General features: G+C 39.0%; 1 protein-coding gene across 1 annotated transcript in view; it reads right to left on the bottom strand.

Annotated features, from left to right (window-relative positions):
• Positions 1 to 2,983: 2,983 nt before the first annotated feature.
• HFM1 (helicase for meiosis 1) overlaps positions 2,984 to 22,470 on the bottom strand; it is a 120,355-nt gene continuing 100,868 nt past the window's right edge. The window contains exons 33-39 of the mRNA XM_075184044.1: positions 15,946 to 16,040; positions 15,518 to 15,562; positions 14,457 to 14,663; positions 10,091 to 10,193; positions 7,001 to 7,100; positions 6,754 to 6,884; positions 2,984 to 4,554 (exon numbers count right to left, since the gene is read on the bottom strand). Of these exons, the coding sequence (XP_075040145.1) occupies positions 4,497 to 4,554; positions 6,754 to 6,884; positions 7,001 to 7,100; positions 10,091 to 10,193; positions 14,457 to 14,663; positions 15,518 to 15,562; positions 15,946 to 16,040 (739 nt within the window). The 3' untranslated portion in view covers positions 2,984 to 4,496. The remainder of the gene's footprint in view (positions 4,555 to 6,753; positions 6,885 to 7,000; positions 7,101 to 10,090; positions 10,194 to 14,456; positions 14,664 to 15,517; positions 15,563 to 15,945; positions 16,041 to 22,470) is intronic.

Raw genomic sequence — 22,470 nt, 5'->3', positions numbered from 1 at the left:
CACCCGTCAGGAAGGCACTTCACGTGTACCGCAAGATACACGTAATCCCTCAGATATTCCAGATATCATACAAAAAGAAAGAAACAATCTAGTGTTTCACCTTTTAATAAAATTCATCTATAACAGATGTTTAGCTATAAAAACAGGACCCGTACCATAGGGCAGATCAAAGCAGGCATGAACATCGTAAATCACATAAGCTCACCACAATCTCATCTGATATAAGGTACCGTCGGGTCCATGAGTACCATGTACTGCGCTATGGAAAATTTTTCTATGTTTCAGTATGTATAATAGATGCTGAAGTCCACGGTCATACTACCAGTGACGCAACTTGAAGTGCGACTAGGAAAGCGCTTTTGTGTATGTATTAAACCATCTGTACTGTTTGTGATATGTGAGAGTATCAAGTGGAACTCTAAGTACATACTAAAGGCTGCAGGACCGAACAAAGCGCTAGACACACAGGTTGTATTTTGTTCAGCTAGCTAGACATAGCTCAGCTCTCTGAAGACCAGCCAGCTTCCCCAGTGTTGATCTCCATGCACAAATGAGACAAACAAGCTTTTATACCTGATACTCCTCCCCCAGCCTTAGCTTGATGGACAGATGACACACCCACCTTCTCTTTAAAAGGAAACGCCCCATCACTGGCTCTGTTTGCACTAAAGAGGCACACCCTGTCTGTTTGCTGAGAGGAAGGATTTCTCTGCATGTAAGTTAACCAAACTTAAACTATTGTTTCTTACACATAGGTCTTTACATTTAACCTAGGTGCATTGCTGCACAAATGTTTTACTTTACTTCCCTGCTTTCTCTGCATATTGCCATCTAAATGCCTCATTTTGTTACAAAATATATATATATATATATATATATATATATATATATATATATATATATATATATATATATAGTAATATATTAAATCTAACATTTAATAAGTGATGTCCTTATTGCTCTAAACAAATTCGATGCCTGTCTAGAAGAGATAGATTGCTTGACCATGCTAAACCTTTCATTGCTGAGGTGTGAATTGTGAATACATTTGCATACTAAGCTGACTGTGTGCCTACATGTACATTTGTGTCATAGAGCCTTGAGGGTGTTGCAACTACAGTATTTGGACTTGAGGAGAGCCCCTTCCCCTCCCTTCAAGTGCCCCCTGTTAACCTTTTGATTGCTGGTGTGTGGCTTGCTAACTGTGGGTAACATGGAGTGCTCATTGTGTGCCAGTGGAAGGCAGTAAATTGGGGTCTTATTGCCCTTATTCAATAGGTGATGGCAAACTGAAGTAGGTGTGTTTGTGTGAGTGCTGTTCGTGGGCGATTCAGCAAATCTGTAACCTGTGTGCTAGATGAGAGAAAGATTGAGTGCTGGAATCCTGTGTAACTCCATACAGTAAATACTTCCAAGTCACAAGTGCCCAATGTGCGGGTTGTGACTGGTAAAGGCAGTTAGGAGAGGTTTCCTGACAAAATAGAGGTGATATGTTGTTTGACTGTGTGAATATTTGATAAGATATTAAATTAGAGTAGCCAGATGGGGGTGTTAGTGACAATGTACATCTTCTGTGCCCAAAGTATGCATAACATACATTTTGTGGAGCGGCAGAAGGCAAAGGAAAATGCTCATATTATTCTTTATTATACTAGCCCAAGTACCTGGCGTTGTCCAGGTTTAAATCTTCATGTTATTACGTTATCAATGAGTAGGATGTAATTGTCAACCTTTTATATATAATTAGCAGATTAGCAGTTCTTCCAACATACCCATGAGGTGGCTGCCCAGTGTTGTTTTTGTTTTTATATTAAATGTCATCCAAATCCATCTAGTGGAAGGCTCAGAAAAGGCTCTCTGGGTCAAAGCTCTGCCCAGCATACACCAACGGGAGGTCCAACCGGGACTCTAACCCCCCTCTAAAATCTGGCCAGGATCCAACTGGACCACCCTGCGTTGGTTTCATCCCAATCCGTGCAAGGGTGTCCGAATGCAGGCTCAGAGAAGGCTCCCCGGGTCAAATTTCTGCCCAGTCAGGGGCGCACACAGGGGGGGTTTCTGGTTCTCCAGAAACCCCTCCCCTCCGCGAAGAACTGGGGCTAAACAGTGCTCCTACATAGCGGCACTGTACAGCAGCCGCTGCCCTGTCAAAGAAGCATCCACTGCGGTGCTGTATTGTATACAGCACCACCGCGGATGCTTCTTTGACAGCGCCGCGGCTGCTGTACAATAAAGTGCCGCCGAAATGGAGCTGCTGCGCATGCGTGGCCGCATGCGCTGCAGCTCTCTCTCTATATATTTCCAGTGTACACCAATGGGAGGTCTGGCTGGGACCCAAACCCCCCCTAAAACCTAGCCAGGATCCAACTGGACCACCTTGCATTGGTTTCATCCCAATCTGTGCAGGTGTGTCCGAATGCATAACCGAACAGACAAACAAATCAATAATTTTAATATACAAGATTATTATTAGTAATATATTATAACCACCATATAACTACACAAGGTAGGCGGCATCATAATGACTTGCTAGAATAATGTGCTTGAGCATCAAATATGATAACATATGCAATTTTTACAAAATGTTCCTTAAAACCAAGATTTTAATATCGGAATAAAGTGTTATTGATTTGAAGAAAAAACCCTTCAGCTGTTTATGATTATAAATGTTGTGTGTTTAAATTGCATCCTTAAAACAAATAGTTGAACATGTTGTTAACATTGAATACCATTGTAGAAATTGTACCATAATTCAGAACACATTGCTGTTTTGTAGCAAGAGCTTAAATATCACCATTTACAATATTTTTCAAGGGCACTTTTCCATTATTCCGAAGGGTTTTTATCAAGTAAATTACACACTTGGATTTATTTATAACATGCATTCTGAAGGAGTATTATTAAGCATACCCCACCCAATCATCATTTTACGTGAAATAGATGAACACATTAACACTTTAAAGTTACTTTATTGAGGTTTTCCATGCATACATGCAGTAAGAAGTCTCTAATTATTTAGATACAGCTGAAAAACAGAACAACATGGTTTCTATGCTAATGTTAGCAATACAAGTACTATGCTTACAAACAGTATTAAATTAATTAATTTTGCTAATGAAAAATAAACCAAGAGAGGCACACAGGAAAGTACATATATCTGAGTTGCAAGAACATTCCAAAAATGAAGGAAATTGCCTTTAATTGATTGATATGAAAAACTGCAATTTCTATAGCTGAATATAGATTCCACAATGAGAATTATTGTCATTTTGTGTAAAGACAAGGCTATTTTAAAGGGGAATAATCATAGTAATATTTGCTATTTATTGCTCACAGTAGAGCTGAATAACTGTATTTTATAATAGAATATTTGAAATGAACACTCGGTTGCACAGTATGTATTCACACTGATATTCAATCTCCTCTTTTGTTACAGGTGTTGTATTATGGAAAATAGAAATCAACTATTGTAGTGTTTGGTCAATTAATTCAATTTAATGTGATTTCCCAATACTATGGAATTCTGTGTGTGTGAATAATGTACAACAATTACTTTGTTTCACAACCCTATCTCAGGAATATGTTTTTTTTCCTTGCTCTCCCTGTCATCAACCTCATTACCATGCTCACACTCCATAGAGCTGCCTATAGAGGCAGGTCCAACTAGAAGCTGTCTGTCACGCTCTGATCACACAGTACATCCCTCTCCCTTTTATCCAAGGGAATTCCTTCACCAATCACAAGCATGTTTTTTCATTTAAAAACCTGGCACTCATGTGTAGTAAGCTTAGAAGGAAGAAAGCCAAAATATACAGAAAGTGAGCAGGAAGAAGGTGGTTGGTGAGAATAAACACAGTGAGTGATATACATTATATACACAAGATTTCACAGTGATGAACTGGTGTATTCAGCCCATATTTTACAATAACCTATTTCCTTTTTAATGATGCAACCCCTTTAACGGACAATAATCCCTATGTTCTAGCAGTCAATGTTGGGTTTCTCTATACTTCGCTTTCTCAAAGAATCCCTGTCAGATTAATAAAAAAACAAAAACGTTTCCCTAATGTATGTATTCAGCCTGTAAATTAGTTTTTAATTCTGAAAATGAAGTGCACAAAGTGTAACATTTTCAATGTGATCATTTAAAATGGATCATAAAATAAAATCTCCACTTTTTAAATATGTTTCATTAGAGCAGAGGCTTCTAAAAAGCTCTATGCATGTTCATTATCGATGAACTAGTCAAAACTAAGACAATGAAACCTGGAGAAATGCAAGTTATATTATACTTTTGTAACATAGTCTAAAGTATGGTGATGTGTACAACAAAACATAGAAACAATAAAATACTATGATGTTTACAAAGGATAACAGAGTGGTAAAAGGCAAAGTATACCAATGTTTATAAAATTATTCAAAAGAACTGGAAGAAAACAAAGTGGAATCTGAATATTCATTTCTCCCCATGAATGGGCTTAATATTTGTGGCATTTTTAAAATATCCCATCAAATATTCCAATAAATGCCTGTGTTTCTTCATCGTGGTTGTCACTGAAAAATAAACCATAAGTTGAATAGCTTGAATTGGAAAAAGACCCTATATATAGAGTACATTGACTGCTAGAATGCAGCCACAAAAAATATGTGCACACATCTGCTATATATTGTTTAATATAGTGCAGTACCTATTATAGCCAGCATCTGTCACTGCTGTTATTGTTGTCCATTAAGAACATTTTATCAATGACAAAGATATATCTGCTAAACAGCAGAATAATCTGCTATTGCATCATACATAACTGTTTGGGCCAGTTTATTAAACAGTCATATTGAAATTTAAAAATGCAATGACTGGAGAGTTTAACAACATAGTATGATGAGTGGCATTGAAAACAGAAAAGTCACTGATGATACCACCTGCAATAGTTGGACCATTAAAATAGCTCCACACACTTAGAAATTATTTACTAAAAAAAAGAAAAAAATCCCATTTACATAAAATTGGATTTGGCCTGGGAAGCATGGACTTTTCCCAGTAATTAGGAACTGAAAATCATCGGGGTAAAGCAGCAATAGGATAGTGCACTGCTGCCTTACAGCACCGGGGCCATATGACGTGGGCATTTTCTGCGTGGAGTTGTCACACACCAGACCTGCTGATCAACAGGCTCCCCGCTGTTACTCACCCTATTCACAGCGGCTGGGCTTCTCCGCGACGGACGCCGTGGCTCTCCATCTCGTCTGGTGAACTGCATATGCGAGAACCAGCACTTCTTCCCATTCAGTTTCTTCAACCAATTGGATGCTTGACCGCACTATTTAAGCACACCTCTTAGCTGCGTAAGTTGCCAGATCTTCAGGTCTATCCACCTGTTCAGACATCCTGTTCCCTGGCTCCTGATTGCTACCTGTTCTCCGAGTCTCAAGTGCATCCATCCGCAGATCATCACAGTCTCTGTGTCTACTCCACTATCCTGTGGTAACGCTCTGCAGATCATTGCTACCTGTTCTCTGAGTCTCCAGCACATCTGTCTGCAGATCACCGCAACCAGTCTCCTGCATTCTCTCTGGCTGATACTTTCTCTCTGTATATTGGCTTTACCGTTTCTCTAGGAAACAGTCTCCTAGCTTTTCAGTCATTCTGATACGTCTCATCCGTGGTATTTTCAGTTATTATCTTGGTTCTCAATACAGTCTCGCCCCCTAAGAGGGCCGCTACCTGCGGTCTAGGAGCAGCGAAGTCCAAACTCCCTTGCGGGAGTCCCTGGTGAAAACCTCTCTCACTGTTAGACCCCGTGCCTCTGAGGAGGTAATACCAACGTGAGCCGACTGTACGGGCATCCCTCTGTCCCTACCTGAGTGACAGGAGTTTGTAAGTTCTTACAATGTTCACATGGGTTTCCTTTCACAGTCCAAAAATAATTAAATTAATTGGCTTATGACAAAGAGTGTGTGATAGAGAATTTAGAATGTAAGATCCAATGAGGCAAGGACTGATTGGAATAGTTAATTATACTTTGTAAAATGCTGTGTAATATGCAGGTGCTATATAAATTAAGGTTAATAATCATATGATGTTATGTGTCCTGCCCAGGGGTCTTTTTTCTTGTAAATATCATATTGCATAGCTGTTGAATAAGGGGAACAAATACAAAGTATAGTACTATTTGAGTAATTTAATGGCTATGCCACTATTTACACTATTTAACATCTAAATCTCTCAATTAAACCTCTCAATAGACAGTAATTGTAACAATTACAATGGCTATCTGTAAAAAGGCATGTTTGACATACTGGAAAGGAGGTGCATTATCATAAAAGAATGTTGTAACATGCCTTACTCTTAAAATACATGGTCAACATTTCTGTCAATCAACATGAACATAACTTTCACCCCTTATTTAATGGGAGCTTAACTCCTATTTTCAATTCAGTCACTGCCGACTACACTCACACTAATAATAACTTTCACGCTGGTACCTCTGCCACTATTATCACCACTGCTAACCCACATCCTGCCCCTCCTCTTTCCATGCTTTATTTCCATCTAAACTATATAAGACTAGTTTTAAAAATGTTTTTGTATTACTGTATGCATTGTTCAAATGTAAAATTACAGAGTGTATGTACTCTTTCTATGTTTATTTGCTGCCACTGATATCCTATGGAAAAATCAAAATGTATAAAAACTACATGATATGCAATTATATTATTATGTACATTATTTACATTTATTAAAAATATTTTTACCTTTCATGGCTTGTACTATTACTGACAAAAAAGTCAACAGCGTGACTAGCATCATAAGAGGGTGGAGTATTCAGTTTAGAGAACTTGCGGCTACATTCAGTCTTTCCCACGTATGGTTCATTAGCAGTCTCCTGCACCATAAGCAAATGAGAATTAGTATATAAAATACAATGAATAAATGTTTGAAGCAAAATATCCACATGGATATTTTTGTGTGTTGGATATAAACAATAAAGTATGAACTTACAACTTTGTTTCCATGTGGTCCATATTTTAATGTATCAGTATCCAAAAAATGTACATGTTTTTGGATATTAATGTCAGAGTTTGTTCTTAAATGGGAATACCTACAATAATAAATCATAAATGTAAATATATAGTAAATGCAGACATGACTGTGACCTACAGTATTTACAAATACAGTGAAAATTGATGACAACTTGTCCTGCACGTTCACATTGAACTGTGGCTAAAACAGAAATGCAGTAAAATTATAACAATCAATACTGCACAGGCAACGGCATCAAAAATCTATGCACTTGATTGAGCCCAAATGTTGGAAACATTTCATATTTATCTAATAAAAATGGTATCAAATGTAATTGTACAGAAAAGAAACTGTGATTGAACAAAGTGTGGTTTTGTGTGTGTGTTTAGCTATTATGCAATCAAGATGCATAGTATCCTTTGTGATCAGGTTGTTCTGTTCAATTGCTAAATGACCAATTATACAGAAATGCAATACAAATTAAACATAATAAAATGCTGCATTAGTAGTTTACCTATACATTATCCAGTTATCACAGGAGGCAAAGGGAAGATTTATCTTTGAGGGAGTATACACAAATGCTACCTACTTTAATAAAAAACAGTCAAAACTAAATTATAGCCAGGTTGCATTGCATAAACCCCTCATCAAACCTGGCAATAATATATTACCATAGGAGCAGGGGGTGCGGCTGCAATGGGCCCTACACTACGGCTGATGGGAGTCCACCTTCCGTCTAAAACCCAATGTGAATATATGAGTTTTTCACCATTGGATGCTACATGAGAGTCCTTAAAAAATTGCTATGGGCCCCACAACTTTCTACATACACCCCTTCCTGGTAAAGCATGTTTGCAAATTCACTGGTACAAAAAGCACAGGCAATGGACTACTAATCAGTAGAGGAAGGTAATATAGTCAGATAAATCATACATACATTATAAATCATACACCATCTTCTTAAACAGACAAGTGCACGTGTGATACTAACCTAAAGAACTCTACAGAGTGCTTTCTTCCAACAATGAAGGGATTTGTGGTTCCACAATGTTATAGGGCACATTTTTCTGATATGGTTTGGGTGCAGTCATTCCCTTAGAAGGCAAGGTCAATGCTAATAACTAATATATGGTACTTGGTAGTGATCGTAGTGATGATGTTCATCCCATGTTGCAGCATTTTTTTCCTGACCAGATTAGTGTCTTCCAGGATGACAATATTCCCATCCACAGAGCATGTGTGGTTACTCAATGGTTAAAGGACATGACACTTTAACATTATCTGAACCCAAATGAACATTTATGGGATATTCTGGGATGATAACTGAGAAAGTGTTTTCCATTACTCAATACCACAGTATCTACAGGCTGCAAAATGTTAGCTCAGTGCTCTGTCTAGTGATTATATATTGTTTTTACTATTTTTTCATCCACTATCTGTAAATATACATGTTGTCTTTGTCCAAATTAGTTACTTAAACCTACCTCTTACCTAGCTCTATTCCCAATGTTGTCATCTCTAATGCTTATGTTTGATGTTGTGCTATGTAACATTTATGTTCATTTGATCACCCCTTGCTTGTTTTATCAATAAAATTAGCTGCATTTCCTGGCCTACCCAAGTGTTAATGACCTGGTCCATCTGACTGTAATTGTATCCATGCCTTCAGTCATCCAGTTCTAGTTACTGTTTTTAGCAGATTTTCATCATAAGACCTGATGGCTGCTTGGAACACTGAAGCCTATCTAATGATATTGGGTGGTTCCATAAGGAAGATCTACTAGTAGATCTTCTGCAGTCAGTTACATTAGAATTTGGCAACAAAGACTGGACATGAAAGAGAGCTTAAAACGAAACAGGTATATTTATCTTTGCTCCCTTTGGTTGGTGCTTGGCTTGAGCTGCCAATTGGAGTTATGGACAGAGGATCTGTATCTCTCTAGAGGGTATAGACAAGTGATGGAGTGAACTCCAAGGCGCTAAGAGGAATGGAGCTGAAGGGTGGGGATTTTGTAACAGGTACCTGGTATGTGTGTGCAGCAGGCATTGTAACACAGGTAGCATGAATAAAGTGATAAATGACTGTTGTTAACAAAATCACTGTAATTGTTACAAACAAATGTTCCAGTCAGAAAGAGAGCTTTGTTTAAGAGAACAAGTGTATATTGTCTCATGAGCCATACAATCACTTTAAACCCATTTGTTTGCCTAGAAGGTTTGTCCCTCTTTTGCATCTGCTACAGATCCTGTTTCTGCTTTCTAGCTAATCCTAAAGTGGCTATGCCAGAAAATTGTCATGAAGACTTTCCAGATAATTCATAATAACTGTCATATCTTCCTTCATGGGTGAGGTAGATGTCAGCGACGACCACAATACCAACACCTGTCACATCGGCAGGAAAATACCGAATGCTGTAATGCAGACCTGCATTGAAGGACGACTTTCTAAAAAGAAGACTGAACAAATCCGGCAAGGGAAGATACCGTTAGTGACAGTGACATCACTTGGAAACGCGAGTGTTATATTTATGTTATTAACGGACCAATGCGAGGACCCCAGGGGTGTGTATTGTTTTTAAAGAAGTGATAAACATATTACACACCCCTGGGGTCCTCGCCTTGGGCAAGTATGAGCTGCAGCAGTTGATCACTTTTTTATGCAGTAATATAGTTTCTCTCCAAATGCAGTAAAAACAACAACAAAAAAGCAATGGGGCGCTGTGCAATGTGGTTTCTATAATGTTCCTGCCAATACAAAATGACACCTGCCCAGAATTCACCCCAGATTTCTAAAAAAGCCTCATTTTGTCTAAAATCAGGCCTCTCTCGCTCCAAAGTAAACCGCAGTTCAAATGGGTATAGTATTTTTGTGGCAGGTAACAAAGGTCCGAGAATCACCATGCTAGGAGCAAATTACATTTCTTAGAGCCACATTTCTGGCATAGCTACATGTTAGAGTAACATAAGCAGCCATAAAAAGTACTGTTAACGTTTAACGTTGCAGTTAAGAGCTGTTCACTAAAAATTAGTGCTGAGGCCTTGACTCAAACACAACATCGAAATACTCACTTGACTGGTTGAATGGAATTTAAATTGGTTCCCTTCTGTAGTTCTGTGGATGATGAAAATGTTGCCTTTGAATAACTCTTGTTAAATGAGAGGGTTTTGGTACCTTTGGGAAAGTAATCAAGTTCATGTAAATGCATATTTGAATAGTTGATATTTAATTTACTGTGGTTGAACAAATTAAGTAATACTGTAGTTAAGGAATTCTACTTTCATGTTTCACTAGACAAAATTCAAAACAATGATGCTTAATAAGTCCCAAACAGTGGGAATATGACCTTTCTTTTTCATATTTTATTATTATGCTTATATTTATATAGCACATAATACTCAGTGCTGCACAAAAAGAGAGAACATATTAACAATATAGTAACAAACAAGAAGGTGAGTGGGCTCTGCATGCATCAATTACAATCTTAAGGAGATGTCACAAATACAATATAAGGAAACGCCTTTTATAGTATGATAGATCAGCCATGTATCTAATTACACATAGCTTATAGTGAACTGCTTCCCCAGTTGCCCTCAGAACAGCTTAGATTTGTCAAAGCATGAGCTCAACATGGTATTAAATATGTGGAACAAGGATGCTGGTCCATGCTGACTCCAATGTATCCATTAGTTATTACAGATTAGCTGGTGTTGGATCTCCAAATAGCACATTGTATCTCACCCCATAGATGTTCTATTGGATGGAGATATCAGAAGACCACTGCAACATTTTTCAAGCTTTATTGATGAAACATAATCTTGCTGAAAAAACTTTTTCTAATCCTCAACTGTTCAGTATTTGTATTCCTTGGGCCATGACAACTTCTTTCTTGTCTTTTGATGACAGGAGATCTTTATTGAGCCCTTCTGTCATAAGGTTTGGCAAGATGTGCTTTCTGATATGCCAATTTCAGCAACACTGTTGTACTCAGCTTTTAACTAACTTACAATATGTTATTCTGTGCAAGTTGTATGAGACTCTATCAGCCCCTTTCATTGACTTTATTTCCATCCACAAGGGTTTTGGCTGAGTGTTATGTGGATGGCAACCCATTTTTTATACACCCATAACACTGCTGTGAGTGGCAACCAAAACGCTGTTGCTGTTCCTGATTTCACATATCCCGATGCTTCTATTAACTAACTTGTGTGCGAAATCCATTATTCTTAACTGCAATATGTTTTTGGTACTTGCTTACTTAAAATATCTTTGCCCATATGACATGATAACTGATTTAGCAGTCAATTGCATGGAATGAGCAACTGTACATATTAAACTGTTTACTCTTTGTATAGCAGTGTAATATATTTGTATTTTAATACCATAAGAGTGTTGTTTTTTTCACAGAGAAAGAGAATAAACTGTTTTGCCACTAAAGTGATAATACTAATTTAATAACTGGACATGTGTAATCTCTTCCCTTCCCACTTTCATACTGCAAGTCTCTGTTTTCAATCTATACCTCATGCCCTTGGTGAACTGAGAAGCACCTATGGCTTTCTGTACCATCTCTATACTGACAATTCTCAATGTAATCTCTCTACTCCCCAGTTCTATCCTTCACCTCCATTTACTATTACTGAATTCTTATCTGGGATTTTGGCTTGATCTTATTACCATTTTAAACTAAAACAGAACTGGTAATATTTCCACCATCGCATGCTCCTCATGTACCTGAAATTTCCATCATTTTTAATAACACAGTTACCACAAGTACTTTTCATTCTCAAATTCTCACAATACTAATTGCCATATCTTCTCCTTCCAAACTCACATCCATACATTGAACAAATTGTCGCACATTGACATACGAAATTTCAATAGAATACACCACTTTCAAAAACATAATGCCACCAAGATCCTAGTTCATGCAATAATTATATTTTGACTTGACTCTATAACTCTTAACTGGCCTCTTCTCCACAGTTCATTATGAACACTGCTATAATGGTTTATTAACCAAATATCCCTCTCTGCCAATCCTTGCACTGGCTCCCTCTAAATCTAAGGATAAAATTCTTAGTATTTTGTATTTTCCTTCACCAACAAAATCACAGAAAGTCAGCCCAATCCTACATCTGTAATCTGGTATCAAATTAATTTTCCAACCATATAATATAGGTATGGACTTTGCGGCTTCTGCCCCGCAGGACGTGGCCCTCTGGCAGAGTGCTAGACAAGGCCTGTATAGGAGAATCTGGAAGAGAGAGACATTGGAAGTATTTTGGTCTCCAGGGGAAGGCTCTAGGGGAGCTAAGCAGAACGCCAAGTACAATAGTCGGCGAGCTGAAGCTGCTGACAAGTGGACTCTTCAGAGAGGACTGTCTGTAGAGTGAGGATACCACTGGAACAACGGAGTTGGACGCTCAGGGGCAATAATCTGCAGCCAGAAGTTACCACTGAAATAGTGGAGCTGAATGCTAGGAGATAATAGTCTGCCGACTGGGATTACCACTAGAACAGCAGAGCTGAGCACTAGGTGGTAATAGTTTGTGGACTGGGGATACCAGTGGAACAGCGAAGTAGGTCGCTGGGAGGTGATAATCTGTGGCCAGAAGATACCACTTGTACAACGGAGCAGAATGCTAGTAGTTAATGGTCTGTGGACAGAGAATACCACTGGAACAGCAGAGCTGAGCAGTAGGAGATAATAGTCTGCGGACTGGGGATACCACTGGAACAGCAGAGCTGACCAATAGGAGGTGATAGTCTGTGGACTGAGGATACCAATGGACGGAACAGCAGAGTAGGATGCTGGGAGGTGATAATCTTAGGTCAGAGGATACCACTGGTACAGTGGAGCTGAATGCTAGTAGTTAATAGTCTGTGGACTGGGGATACCACTGGAACAGGGGAGTAGGACACTGGGAAGTGATAATCTGCAGGCAGAAGATACCACTGGAGCAGAGGAGCTGAATAGTCTGTGGACACCACTGGAATAGCAAGGCTGAGCACTAGGCGGTGATAGTCTGCGGACTGAGGATACCACTGGAACAGCGAAGTAGGATGCAGGGAGGTGATAATCTGCAGCCGCAATATACCACTGGAACAATGGAGCTGATGGCACAGAGAAATAGGCAAAGCAATGGAAACTGCAGTAAAGGTATCAGGGAGCCACGTCTGAGCACGAGCTAGGAAGCTGACACAAAGAATAGGCACCTAACTGCAGCATGAGGTGCTTTAAATATCCTGTAGGGGCAGATTGTGAAATCAAGATGGTGGCTGACAGTGGGGGATCGCTGCGCTCAGTGCCGAGGAGGACCACGGTGAAGAACAGGTAAGTATGCCGGGACCAGACCGCGGGTCTTGCGTGACAAATATGTTGGTATTTTAAATACTGGATAATAAGAATTATCATCATTACTATTCTTATAGAATGTTATTCCTGTTAAAATAAAACAATGGGTACAAAATGAAGTATAGTTAAAGTATATTGCACAGTTTTGTACCACAGTATAATGTGTAGAGTTACCCTTGGTACATCTTTTAGAATTAATTAATATTATTTGAAAAAAAAGAAAGAAATATATACATTCTAGGTATATAATTGAATTGTGAATTAAATGTATATACACAATTAAACATCAATGTATAACTGGAAATGGGGGTTCTTCTGTGCTGGAAATACACTAGAGTCATTGTAAGGTGATCCTTAAAATATGTGACAGCCATTGTGTGCAAGTGAAAGGATTGTATTTCCATGACTGTAATCATTCCCACTTATATTTAAAAGGAAAATTTTTTGCTGCATCACGAGCAGTCTGAGGTGATGGCTCTTTAATGTAATGCATAATTTAAAGCATTGTTTGCTAAACACCGGCCATTGTCACTGCTTGTGATACAGAGTTTCACTTATTTGCTTAAAGTTCAGAAATGCATTTAAACTTATTCTTCACCTAATATATTTTAACGCTCAAACTTTTAAACTGATGGTTTGCCAAATGTTGCTTCTTGTTTTGTTCACTGTGGCTCACTGTGGACCAACAAATAGTTTTGTGTAAAAATAAAAGAAACTTCATATTCCAGTTGAATTGGGTTTCTGGCAAATGACAGTGTAGAACCTGGTAACCGGTTATCTTTAAATTGCATTAAGTAGCATAACATAAATTACTAATGGAAAAATTCAAAAACAAAAATGTATTTGAATACAATCACACATAATCACAATGTATTTTCATATGTAGTTAGTCGCACACACTGTAATCACTAAACTAAAAATTGCTTGTGGCTTTAAGCTAACTTAGCAAACCCACTTACATCTGATGACAATCTATGTTCATAATTCTGTGCTGTTATCACTGCTTACTGATAAACCAGTTAATTTGAACATTTATGCTAACATAAAACATATGATTATCTGTGACTATGTGGTTTTACCTAAAAAAGGAGTCCCAGTTTTAGATAGAAAACTGCTGGCATCCAGCAAATTGTCGTCATCAAAATCATCCCAGACATCATTTCCCAAATTGAATGTTACATTTACAGGTGAGCTGTATTTGTCTGCATCAGTCACATTACTTTGATACTTTATTATATTTCCACTTTGCTGGTTCTCATAAACTTTGTTTGCGGAAGATGTGCATCCTGCAACATTTAAGAGGTACAGAAAACATAACATATATACAAATCAGTCAACACATAACTACAAAATACACTTTTAAAAGTTATATACAGTTTTTAGGACACAGTTTAAAAGACCACATTATCAATGACTTGTTTTAAAATGAAAACAAATGGCAAGACCTATTTGAACGTAAGTTATTTTTGTAAACCTATATTAAAGTCATTTACTAACCAAAGAATATGAAGAGACACAGTTCATATAACTGTGCAAATTCTTGCGCATACAGATTGAGTATGGTTATTTGAGGCAAATGGTGCACTATAGTGATTTTTACAAAAAGCCCACTTTGGTGCACAACATTCACAAGCTTACTATATTGAGTGTGTGCAGCTAATACAGAGCAACAATGCACATTTACTCCAAGCCAACATGTTTTGCGTTGTACTATTTGTCTCAGATAAATATTCCCCATCTGTACATAGGTGCATGGGCACTTTCCGCCTTTGGAAAGCTCTACTTGCAGATATTTTGCACAACTATTTGCAGGATTGCAGGCCCACGTGGGAATAGACATGGTGGAAAAAATTTAAATGTAACATCTATGTCCTGCCTATTATGACTTTTTTACCACCCCCTTAATTAATCTTAAACTTTACCTTTCTCCTAAAATACTGCATCAGTCACCTCTTAAGTTAGCAAAATAAGGGGACATTGGGACTTTCTTTATTTCATGTATCAAACTTGTAGATTTGAATATATTTTACTAAAGTGGTATTTGTACACATAGTAATGCACTTTCCTGTATGGAAAGTGCCTGGTATAAAAGGTTCCCCGCTTAAAGTATAGTATAGGCTGATGGCTCCTCTCCAGTAACCTGCTAATTCTGGAAACATTCCAAAATATGCCTTCTCTGTATAGCCTGCAATAGTTGCAATAGTTAAAAATAAGCAGCATGAAATCACAAAATGACATTTGCTCTACAGATTATTATTGTTATATCCAGTCTGTCACATTAATTTACATGTTACGTTATAGAATGGTCATAGTTATGGTATGAGACAGATATATGAGTGTGTTACTAACTTCTTATTGGATGAATTGTAAAGTATGAAAAATAACTAGCTATGCGCTGATAAAATTAAGTGTATATAATGGAACAAATTTGCAAATTCACATTATGTGTGTGTGTGTATGTGTGTGTGTATATATATATATATATATATATATAGATAGATAGATAGATAGATAGATAGATAGATATAGATATATGCATGCTTCCATTGTAGCATATCTTCAACCTACGTGCGCCATCTTGTGGTTGATCTGTATAATTTCCAGTAATATGAAAAGGCTCTTGTTGCGTTGTTGCTTGTTCAGGAGTTCTCAAATGTGAAGACCTTTATAGGGGAAAACAGATGAGTTTCCATAAAACATTAAATATGACATCACTAACAACAGAGACTTTAACTTGTTATTTTAGAATATTTTACTAAAATCCATAATGATTATTTATGTGTCTAGTAACTTATGCAGTAATTTATACAACAGTACATTCATGATAAACAATTACTGTATTGTTGATTGTCTGGTGGTCACACAGCAGTGTCTCCCTGTGATTACCACATATATTAGTACAACACTTCCAGAAAACTCAGTGTGCATTTTAGGTGGGACAGTTGATAGAGAGAGGAACTCCAGTGATTCTAACTACAGAGGCTGCGACTGCAGGGCCAGACAAGAAGTCGGAGGGGACATGGACCAGCATTAATGTAATAAGTTTGATTTTATTTATATGCTTTAAGATTGTCTGAGACTTAAAACTGGGGAGGAATATTAGGCTTAGAAGACTGATTAAGCCAAGTTTCCAAACTTCAGTCCTCCAGTATAAACAACTTGTGTTGAATATTTACATAATCAGATATAGATTTATTAATCTATTTGACTGGTAAAATAATTATCCAGTCTATCCTCAAAGATGAAAATTATCAAAATATAACCTGTTGTACTTTAGAGATGAAGTTGAGAAACCCTTGCTAAAGGTAATATGGCAGTAACCCATTAACTTTAACAGCTCCCCTACCCACCCTGTTCCAACCATCCCTCAAATACACGGTTGTTAATGCTAAGTTAGGCTGCGTATTGGGCCTATCAGTATGTACCATGAAAACTCCCGCTTCTGTCACTAAATCTAAAGTATCCTGGCAAACAATCAGGTCACTTTCGCTAATATATATATATATATATATATATATATATATATATATATATATATACATATACATATAAATAACACTTGCCCCCTGCATCCATATGATTCACTGTCAGTTCCTTATATTGATCAATTGTGCTTGCACTCAGACCACTTCACAGACTGGCTTTAAGTAGGAATATTAATTTTCTGGCATCAGACTTGCTCTAGTGCCTAGAATGTACACCCTGTTCGAGTGCCAATGTCACAGATTTGTTAGCACTGAAGGTTTACCTGCTAGTATTAGCGCTGCTAAGCTAGGAGGTACGGAGTCTAACACGCCCCTGATCTTCGCCAGGGACCCCCGCAAGGGAGTTTGGAGTTCGCTGCAAGAGGCGTGCAGGTAACGGCCCTCCCAGTTAACCACCAGCAAAGTAGTAGGTTAGTAGGTAAACAAACATTGTTGTGCAAGGAAGCAGGCAAAATCGGAGTCAGGAAGCCAGGGGTCAAAACCAGTAGATGTATGCAACCAAAGGGAGATCCAAAAGCAAAGTCAGGCAGAACTGAGTCCAAATCCAGAGTCAGGCAGGATGCTAGGAAGCAAACAGGAGTGCTGGAGCATGGACCTAGATACTCAGGCACCATAATGGTGCCAGAGCCAGCTTTAAATAGTGTATGGTGACTCCTGATTGGTGGAAGTGGGATTGGCAGTCAAGAACACTTGACCGCCATCAGGAAGAGGCAGCAGGCATCTCTGTTGCCTAGCAACGAAGGTGCAATTGTATTGCTAATGCGCCCGCGATGCCAGGCTCGAAAACAGGAAGAAGTGTCCCATTATCTAGCAATGGGACGTGCTAGTGGGAGAAATAAGGCAGCAGACTCTAGAACCTACTGTGTGTGCGAGGACGGCGCCTGACAGCCAACTTGTGAAACACCAGACACACTAAAATTTCAAACAATTGTGCTTGCACATCCACAGTAATTTACAATGGCAAGCAAGGTTCGTTGTCCCATATTGTTAATCACAGCGGTCACTTATGCTATTGGTTCCACGATTAATTAATTTGCCCATCTCTATTTGTGACCTAAGTTAAAACGTACTGGTTGATTCTCCAAAGGATTGTTAATTTTAGGCTCAAATTTAATATTAAACTAGTTTTAATGGATAAACAGTTTTTCTTTAGGGGTATAACCAATATTTAAACTTATTCTTGAAGCACTTTATTAAGGCTGCTGTTGGATGGCCACTTTTGAACACCTCTGTGTTTCAGCCATTAAAACAAGATTTCAAAAGCTTTTCTCTTGCATATTACTCAAAGGAAAATGTAATTTGTGATACCTTACAAATAACATGTACATTTTCACATTTGCATTTAATTTTACTTGTATACTTTAAGGATAGGAGTCAACATAGGAAAAAACACACCTTTGTGTAATTCCTGCAATGATTAGTTTCAATGGAGTTAAGTTATTAAGCACCAGTGGAAAACAGATTTAGTCCAGTTGTGCACCTCTATTTGTGCAAAAGCAGCAAGACATCAGCCGAGGCACATTAGTTTTACATTATAAGATGACTGTATTTGCGGAGGAACAGAGGTTTGCACAGGCAGAGGGGAGGAATTAGGCAGAGTGAGAAGTGTACCTAACTTGTTGGGAGTTCTGTGGTGCACAGTGTGTTGTGATGTTAGGTGCGTAATCCTGTTCCCGAGTCAGTGTAGAGTAGGTTCTGTAAGTAGAAAGAGAACTTACCTTTTTAATGAACTTACCTATAATTTATAAATGTAGAAAATATGCTGCAATTGCAACCGGGAACAGTATATAAAAAATCCTTGAAGTGAGTAAGTCAGTCAAAATATTGTTTGGAATTCAGTTTGGTCCTTGAGGGTAAAATGTTTTGGGGAGTGGTCCCTCCTTGGTGGTGGCTATTTTGTCTTTTGTGGGCTGCTGTTGTACTGATAACCTGAGTGATGTTTGTAACATTGTATGTTTATAGCTCTTGTGATAAATAAAAGCTCTATATAAGTTAGTCTTTTAAGGTGATGTAGCTCTTTGCTCTTAATATAAGGTGCTCTGTGTGTTCCTCAATCAAGAGCAGTTTGGATGCTTGTACTGGTGTAGGTTTCTTGGTGGATTCTTCTGTAGCTGAGTTTCTCCTGGTTCCTGTGGATGGAATGCAATTTTCGCCTAAAGGTTCATTCCACCATTAGTGGTGTTGTATGGAAAGTACTGTAGGGTGGTTGCTACGGGAAGCTGTTCCCAGCATTCCATGTACAAAGGCTTTCTAACATAATATGTGTAGCAGTGCACCTTGTTTTGCAGAGTAGTACAGAAATTAAATTTCAACTTGTGGAGAGAAATTATTAAAATGAGATAAACGGGTGGAGATGGTGCATTTTAGGACATTCCTTGCTGTGTGGAAGGGCCACAGCGATTTCCACTTTGCTAAAAGAAAAGTAAATTTTTGCATTAATGTTGCCTTGATGTTTACTACTATAATATCAAGGACTATAAGTGCATCCCCCAAAAACTGCAAGGAGATTGTGTTTGGTGAAAGTGCTTCCCAAATATCCTTTCGGCTGCAGGAAGAGCCGATGTAGGGTCTCTGGGGTTATAAATGAAGAGTAGGGCATCTCCATTCATTAGGCCAATTTCGGGTTTACCAACCTGCTAGCCAGTTGCTGACTAATTAGGAACTGCACCTGTGATGTCTAGATAAAAGGCTGTGAGGCTGTTATCTCAGTCTCTCAATGCCTGGGGAACAGGTGAGAGACACTGCCAATATTACCTGTAAGTTCTATTATATTGTGTGTGTGGGACATCAGGTCCTTCCACCTTAGAGAGGGATCTCTTTATTGTGTTAAAGTCGAACAGCCTAGGATTTATATTATGTTTAAAATTAGCTGTGGCTACTTGGACCGAGGCACTGGTCTGGTGTGCTATTACTTGCCCCCTGCGTGGGAAGTGCTGTCGTTTACCCCAACAGACGGCACCCCTAACCTGATCTATCACACACACACATATATATATATATATATCAGTGTTCTTCACAGAAAAGCTTGCCAGCCGGGCGGCATTAAGAAGTAGTTGGGTGGGAGCAGTTGTAATACTTTGCTATAACATTGAAAAACCTGCCAGGACTGGTCTGACTTCTGGCTGTAGTGCTCACATAGTGCCTGCTCTAATAAGAAGCACAAGAGAAGAGTTAGGGCAAGGCTGCATACAGAGTTACACATTTGTACAGCAGTGCACCTAGTTTGAAGATGGAGGACATATGTGTGACAAAATAATAGTATAAAGTGTGCTTTAACTTACACTTTTTAAAGTAGTTTAGAGATATCTTTTTCCACAACTAGCAGCAACTGACAGGATGTGTCTGCAGTGAGGCTAATCAAGCAAGAGCACCTGAGGAGAACTCCTCTATAAAGAAGGTGGGAGTGTTACCTCTCCATCAACCACTGTGGGAGGAGTGTAAAGTGTTTAAGCCAGAGTTCATCAATTTGGCCGGATGCTAGGGAGTTGGTCTCTGTTATCCTAGCTTTAGGGTGACAAGAAAGTGTGGAACTTTGTGGTAAAAGTTACTTTGCCATTCTGACAATAAAGCAAAGTACAAAGCAAGAAGTTGTTCATGTTTACATCTCCAGGAGGGTGCTTGTGCCACAAGACATATATTATATATATATATATATATATATATATATATATACATATATATATATATATATATATATATATATATATATATATATATATATATGTATATATATATATATATATATATATATATATATATATATATATATGTATATATATATATATATATGTTGTAGCCGGGATAGGGGAACAAGTGCCATATACTGGTGTAGATGATAGTGTAAAGGAGCCAAAAATCGCATAACTCCAAGGTTGTGGTACAACTGGCCTCCACCAGTTTTATTTAGCAGAAAAAAATAAACACCTTGCCTGTCCTACTGTCACGGGCACTAGGAGTCTTTACCCAGGGATCACCAGATGGTAGGCTTACCAGAGCAATGTAGATGGTAATAGGGTACTCTGGTAGCTGGGTGATCACGGAACATGAAATGATGGCCGATGAGATGCTCAGGAAAGTCTATGACTAGCAACACTGGTAATAATGAGGTAATGATACACAAGGAACTGTATGGACAAGGACACGTGAAGGTAGTCAGTGGTCTGCGATAGCAAGTTGTACCACTGCTATAGTGAGGTGGAATGTCCAACAGAAACAAGGAGGTGATGAGAGTCAGCGGTCTGCGGGTAGCAAGTTGTACCGCTGTCTGAGTGAAGGAATGGAATCCAAGTGGAGGTATCCAGGTAGTCAGTGGTCTGCGGTAGCAAGTTGTACCACTGCTCTGTGAGAGGATAATGGAACAGGTGATACCGGAAACAGGGATCAGTGGTCTGACATCAGCAAGTTGTACCACTGCATATATATGTGAGGAGGTGCACGGGGGAAGACTGCAACACAGGATATACACAGGCACCTTATACACGATCCACAGTAATATGCACAATATAGGTATATATATATGTAAATGACTGATCAGGTCTGCAATCTAGAAAGTCTCTTGAAGTAGTCCAGCACAATGATAACACAGTCAATGATGGCAATAGACTCAGCGGATAGCAGACTCCAGAGAGAACCAAACACAGTCCAGCAAGATATGCAATACACAGCACAGTCAATGAGAAGTATGCATACCGTGGTTCAGCAGTAGCAGTCAGATGGGATTGCAGCGGTACCTGAGCGGCTGGAGGCCGACTGGATAGGAAGTCCCTGGATAGGAGAAGCAGCGGTCTAGCAGGTGCAGCGCACAGGTGAGTAGACCGACAGGGACACGAATCCACAGGAGTCAGCAACACGTGGAACTGGACTCATAGGAAACCCAGGAGAATGGAGATGATCCAGCAGAGGGTAGTAGAAGAGATACAAATCCAATGCTGACAGGAGGGTAGAGGCCAGTGGAACACGTGAAGGCGTGGAGAGTGGATCAGCAGGAGATGGACGATAGCGCTGACCACAGCGGCAGGACTCAGCGGCACACGGAGGTAACCAGTAGCAACCACAGGAACCAACAGCGATGGGAAACAGGAGTGCAGCGCAGGGCCGGAGCTGTAGATCACGAAGTGTAGCAGATGGTAATGAAAAGCGGCAGTCTCGAGGAAGTCACAGCAAAGATGAGATGAGAGTGTAGTGCACGGAGGCAGCGGATAGTAATCAGCTGGCAGTCACGATGTTGAACACAGGCGAGTTGCAAGCAGGAGACTGTAGTGCACAGAGGCAGCGGATAGTAGTCAGCTGGCAGTCACGATGTTAAACACAGGCGAGTTGCAAGCAGGAGACTGTAGTGCACAGAGGCAGCGGATAGTAGTCAGCTGGCAGTCACGATGTTGAACACAGGCGAGTTGCAAGCAGGAGACTGTAGTGCACAGAGGCAGCGGATAGAAATCAGCAAACAGACTTGATGAGAAGCAGGTGAGTGAGGTAAAAGCTGGAGTGCACGGAGGCAGCGGATAGCAATGAGCAAACAGTCACATTGATATAAAATAACGTTGAAGTGGTGTAGAAGACTGTAGTGCACGGAGGCAGCGGATAGGAATCAGCAAACAGTCATGATGAT

The sequence above is a fragment of the Mixophyes fleayi genome, chromosome 8 (assembly GCF_038048845.1).
Source record: "Mixophyes fleayi isolate aMixFle1 chromosome 8, aMixFle1.hap1, whole genome shotgun sequence".
Taxonomy (NCBI): Eukaryota; Metazoa; Chordata; class Amphibia; order Anura; family Limnodynastidae; genus Mixophyes; species Mixophyes fleayi.
Note: the sequence above shows the minus strand (reverse complement) of the source record. Positions and strands in the feature narration are given on the sequence as shown.